This window comes from Molossus molossus, unplaced genomic scaffold (assembly GCF_014108415.1).
Source record: "Molossus molossus isolate mMolMol1 unplaced genomic scaffold, mMolMol1.p scaffold_m16_p_1, whole genome shotgun sequence".
Lineage (NCBI taxonomy): Eukaryota > Metazoa > Chordata > Mammalia > Chiroptera > Molossidae > Molossus > Molossus molossus.
In genome coordinates, this window is record NW_023425344.1 from 145,223,920 (window position 1) to 145,229,450 (window position 5,531).

The 5,531-nt window shown below is 55.6% G+C and overlaps 1 protein-coding gene across 2 annotated transcripts; it reads left to right on the plus strand.

Moving 5' to 3' along the window:
* The first annotated feature begins 378 nt into the window (after positions 1-378).
* SALL2 (spalt like transcription factor 2) lies at positions 379-5,531 on the plus strand. 2 transcript variants are annotated; one of them, XM_036247272.1, is made up of 4 exons: positions 379-559; positions 962-1,279; positions 1,685-3,804; positions 4,441-5,531. In XM_036247272.1, the coding sequence occupies exons 1-4, from the start codon at positions 493-495 to the stop codon at positions 4,651-4,653; spliced, it is 2,718 nt and encodes a 905-aa protein (XP_036103165.1). In that variant the 5' UTR covers positions 379-492; the 3' UTR covers positions 4,654-5,531. The 2 variants fall into 2 exon arrangements, with proteins under 2 accessions (XP_036103165.1, XP_036103157.1); XM_036247264.1 differs by lacking the exon at positions 4,441-5,531 and having other exon boundaries at positions 962-4,327.

A 5,531-nucleotide genomic window follows, 5' to 3' on the forward strand; every position in this document is an offset into this window, starting at 1 on the left:
GGTTGTGTTTCCCACTGTGCCCCCTTGAGCTTGCTGGGGGTAGGAGGGAGGCCTGGGCAAAGACATCTGGAGATGGTGGAAGCTGGCAGAGGGCAAGGAAAGGTAGACGCTCCCATGACCCACGGCACCTGTCACTGAACCTCGGGAAACCCTCCTAGGCTCTGGGTCCCCGCCCCCACACACCCACCTCCCCCTCGCTCCTCTTCCAGCTCCTGCCTCCCTCCCCAGCAGTTCCTCCTCACAAACTCTCCTCCCCAGCAGCTCCACCCCCATCTCCCCTCTCCCAGCTTTCTCGCTTCTGCTCCTCCCACCTCCGCACCGCCTTACTCCCCTCCCCCTCCTCCGTGGCTCCCTGCCCCCGCCGATCTCCATCTCTGCAGTCTGGGCCGCTGGGTGCAGAGGCTGCCGCAGCCCCAGTGGCTACCGCCACCTCCCCCAACCCCCATCCCCATTGTCTCCCACTCCACCCGGCCCTCCACCTCCCCTACAACCATGGCGCATGAAGCCGGGAGAAGCTCTCTTCTCAGGGGGCCCTGCGGGGAGCCAGCGGAGCTTGGAGGTGCGGTAGGGCCCGTCCTGGGCAGGGGAGGGGGCAGAAGGGACACGTTGGGGGGGAGGGGAGGACTTTCGTTGGACCGGATCAAATGCACGTTCCTCTGCATAAACCCTCTCGGTGTTCTCACAGTTATTCCATGCGCCCGCTGGTGGCCCACGGTTGCGGGGTGAGGGGTGGGGACGACACGGAGGAGGGCAGTAGCTTTCGTGTGCCCCTACCCCACCCCACCCTCACACTGGGGTTTTCGCGTCCAAGAGGGTCACGACTGAGCTCTAGCCTTCTGCGTGGCCTGATGGTGCGCTCATCTCCCCTCCCCCAACTGGCCGTTACTGGGCTCGTGGTTAATTAGAACCTCGGTATAGCCATTCCAGCCGCACCACCCACGCTCTCTTCTCTTCTTCTCAGGTGATGCTAGCGAGGAGGACCACCCCCAAGTCTGTGCCAAATGCTGCGCACAATTCACTAACCCGACTGAATTCCTCGCTCACCAGAATGCGTGTTCTACTGAACCCCCTGTAATGGTGATAATTGGAGGCCAGGAGAACCCCAACAACTCTTTGACCTCTTCTGAACCCCGTCCTGAAGGCCACAACAGTCCTCAGGTCATGGAGGCAGAGCACAGCAACCCCTCGGATTCTGGATCCTCGGTGCCCACAGATCCCACCTGGGGGGCAGAGCGGAGAGGAGAGGAATCTGCAGGGCATTTCCTGGTGGCTGCCACAGGTACAGCAGCCGGGGGAGGTGGGGGCCTGATATTGACCAGTCCCAAGCTGGGAGCAACCCCATTACCTCCAGAATCCACCCCTGCACCACCACCCCCTCCTCCTCCTCCTCAGCCCCCAGGTGTAGGCAGTGGCCACTTGAACATCCCTCTGATCTTGGAAGAGCTCCGGGTGCTGCAGCAGCGCCAGATCCATCAGATGCAGATGACTGAGCAAATCTGCAGGCAGGTACTACTGCTTGGCTCCTTAGGCCAGACGGTGGGCACCCCTGCCAGTCCATCAGAGCTACCTGGGACGGGGGCTGCCGCCTCCACGAAGCCCCTGCTTCCACTCTTCAGCCCCATCAAGCCTGTCCAAACTGGCAAGACACTAGCACCTTCTTCCTCCTCCACCTCCTCCTCCTCAGGGGCAGAAACGCCCAAGCAGGCTTTCTTCCACCTTTATCATCCGCTGGGGTCACAGCACCCTTTTTCTGCTGGAGGGGTTGGGCGAAGCCACAAACCCACACCTGCCCCCTCCCCAGCCCTGCCAGGGAGCACAGATCAGCTGATTGCCTCACCTCACCTGGCATTCCCAGGCACCACGGGACTACTGGCAGCACAGTGTCTTGGGGCAGCTCGAGGCCTCGAGGCTACTGCCTCTCCAGGGCTCCTGAAGCCAAAGAACGGAAGTGGTGAGCTGGGCTATGGGGAAGTGATGGGTCCCTTGGAGAAGCCTGGTGGACGGCACAAATGCCGCTTTTGTGCCAAAGTATTTGGCAGTGACAGTGCCCTGCAGATCCACCTGCGTTCACACACAGGTGAGAGGCCCTATAAATGTAACGTCTGTGGCAACCGCTTTACCACCCGCGGCAACCTCAAAGTACATTTTCACCGGCATCGTGAGAAGTACCCGCATGTACAGATGAACCCTCACCCGGTGCCAGAGCACCTAGACTATGTCATCACCAGCAGTGGCCTGCCCTATGGTATGTCCGTGCCACCAGAGAAGGCCGAGGAGGAGGCAGCCATGCCAGGTGGAGGTGTGGAACGCAAGCCTCTGGTGGCCTCCACCACAGCACTCAGTGCCACAGAGAGCCTGACACTGCTGTCCACCGGTGCAGGCACAGCCGCAGCTCCTGCACTCCCTGCTTTCAATAAGTTTGTGCTCATGAAAGCAGTAGAGCCAAAGAGTAAAGCTGATGAAAATACTCCTCCAGGGACTGAGGCCTCTGCTATTGCAGCAGTGACAGAAAGTGGCACAGCAACTCGCATGCAACTAAGTAAGTTGGTGACTTCACTTCCCAGCTGGGCACTGCTTACCAACCACTTTAAGTCCACAGGGAGCTTCCCCTTCCCCTATGTGCTAGAGCCCTTGGGGGCCTCACCCTCTGAGACGTCGAAGCTGCAGCAACTGGTAGAAAAGATCGACCGACAGGGAGCCATAGCAGTGGCTTCTACCACCTCAGGAGCCGCCACCACCTCTGCCCCTGCAGCTTCCTCTTCAGCCTCATCTGGACCTAACCAGTGTGTCATCTGCCTCCGGGTGCTGAGCTGTCCTCGAGCACTGCGCCTACATTATGGCCAACATGGAGGTGAGCGGCCCTTCAAATGCAAAGTGTGTGGCAGAGCTTTTTCCACCCGGGGCAATCTGCGTGCACATTTCGTGGGCCACAAAGCCAGTCCAGCTGCTCGAGCCCAGAACTCCTGCCCCATCTGCCAGAAGAAGTTCACCAATGCGGTGTCTCTGCAGCAGCATGTTCGGATGCACCTGGGGGGCCAAATTCCCAATGGTGGTACCACGCTCCCTGAAGGTGGGGTAGCTGCCCAGGAGAATGGCTCTGAGCAATCTACCATCTCTGGGGCAGGGGGCTTCCCCCAGCAGCCATCCCAGCAGCCATCCCCAGAAGAGGAGTTGTCTGAAGAGGAGGAGGAGGAAGAGGAAGAAGAGGAGGATGTGACTGATGAAGATTCTCTGGCAGGAAGAGGCTCAGAGAGTGGAGGTGAGAAAGCAATATCAGTGCGAGGTGATTCCGAAGAGGCATCTGGGGCAGAGGAGGAAGTGGGGATGGTGGTGGCAGCAGCCACAGCTGGAAAGGAGATGGACAAGAGTGAGAAAGGGATTCAACCTCCTTCTCTGCCTCCACCACCGCCGCCACCACTGCCACCACCTCCACCACCAGACAGCCTGGATCAAACACAGCTGAAGGAGCAGGGAGGCGGTGATGTTGCAGGAGGCATGGAAGATGGGGGCAAACTGGAGAGAAGCTCAAGCCCAACGGCAGCACTCACCCTTGAAGGGGAAGGCAGCAGCACCACCTTGGTGGAGGAGCTGAGCAAGCAGGAAGTAATGAGAAATGAGCCAAGAGAGAGCAGTAGCAGAAAGGCCTGTGAGGTGTGTGGCCAAACCTTTCCCACCCAGGCAGCTCTGGAGGAGCATCAGAAGACCCACCCCAAGGAGGGGCCACTCCTCACTTGTGTTTTCTGCAGGCAGGGCTTTCTCGAGCGGGCTACCCTCAAGAAGCATATGCTGCTGGCTCACCACCAGGTACAGCCCTTTGCCCCTCATGGCCCTCAGAATATTGCTGCTCTTTCCTTGGTCCCAGGCTGTTCACCTTCCATCACTTCCCCAGGGCTCTCCCCCTTTCCCCGAAAAGATGACCCTACAATCCCTTGAGCCTGTTTTTTTGTACCTGCTGCCCTTTGACCTAGGTTGTAGGAACTGAGAGCTCTGTAGAAGGACCTTCAATATATAAGAGCCCTTATTTGGCTTTTTCTCTGAGTTCTTACATAATATGTCCCAAGTGGTTTTTTTCTCCAGTCCCTGAGCTTGGAAATTGTTGTGCTCACAGGGGGATGGAACCCCCTGAGGAATTTTTCTTCTCTCTTCATTCATTGTACCCAAGAAAAATAGATTCTCTACAGCTTTCACATTCCCATGGGAAACCATTCCCAGCTTCCCTGGGGTGACCCTTCTCCCCTCTCCTCTTTTCCTTTCCCTTTCATTTTACAGGTGCACCTGAGCACCCACATTTAAAATTGCAGCCCAGCCCACAGAGGCTGGCAGCTGTCCCTGGAGGGCCCAGTGCCACTCCTCTCTGGTGACCAGCTCAACCTATAGGGCTTCTTGTCCCAAGACACGCCCGCCCAGCTCTTGAGGGTGGGTCCCCTGTCTTTCTGGAAGCAGCACGTGGCTTTCCTGTCAAGTGACCTGCCCGCCACGCCTGTGAGTTCCATCTCCACCTCAGCACCACCAGTGCTCTTTGGCCCAAGAACTGTGGCTGGGAAGGTGCCTCCAGCCACAAGATTCAGAGATGTCAAAGAGAAAAGAGCCTTCTTATTTCAGTCTCCTGCATCCAAGGTAGTGCCTGAACAGCTTATCATAAAAGAAAAGTAGCAAACTGTACATTCCTTCTCCTTCCCCCTGCTCCAGAAGGTGCTAGCAATGAAGCTACAGCAATATCTGTATCTGTGGCTCAGCCCTAGAGGTAGGGAGAAATGAAGGGCATACTCTTGCCAGTAAGCTCCTTGAAAATCACATTAAGGCACAGGTCAATATGCTAAGACATCTCCAGCTTCTCATATTCCTTCATCATTGCCTCTCAAAGTTAGGAAACCAGTGGATTTCTTACCAAGAGGTCTCCCATGGAATCTTTTAGGAAATGTAAAGTTAGCTCATATCTTTAACAAGCACTGTCAGTGAGGGTAGTTGAAGAAGTAATGATGGAGAGTTGAGGAGTATTGCTTAAGTATAGAGATTTAAATTGGGAACATGATGTGATCAAGAAAGGGACATGATGTAAGGGAGTGGACCTCAAATTCTTGATTGGATGGAGCTCATGAATATTCTTTTGGACTAATAGTAACTTAGTATGCAGCAGTACACCATGGATCATGGGAGATTTCCTAGCACTAGTGTGCTTCTAGTTTTAGATAACTTCCTCCTTTATACCTTGGCCCCTTGTATTTTCCTCTCAAGACCCATTTCCTTCCCATTTTGCCTGTCCATGAACCGGGGCTTATGTCTTTACTACTGTCTGGTTCTTTGAGTCTCAGACTTTGGGAGATGAGCTCCAGGTGGTGTCCTCCCTGCCTCTCCATCTTATAATGAGATGTAGTATTTACTCTTAACATAGGATCATTTGGAACAGTTCTGAGGAGGAGAAAGTGTTGGTTCTGCTAGTGACTGACTTGAATGATGGCTTCTCCTCCGAAGGCGTAGGCTCCAGAGCTTCCTAACATAGTAAAATGTGAAGAGCAGACAAGGGAGATGGT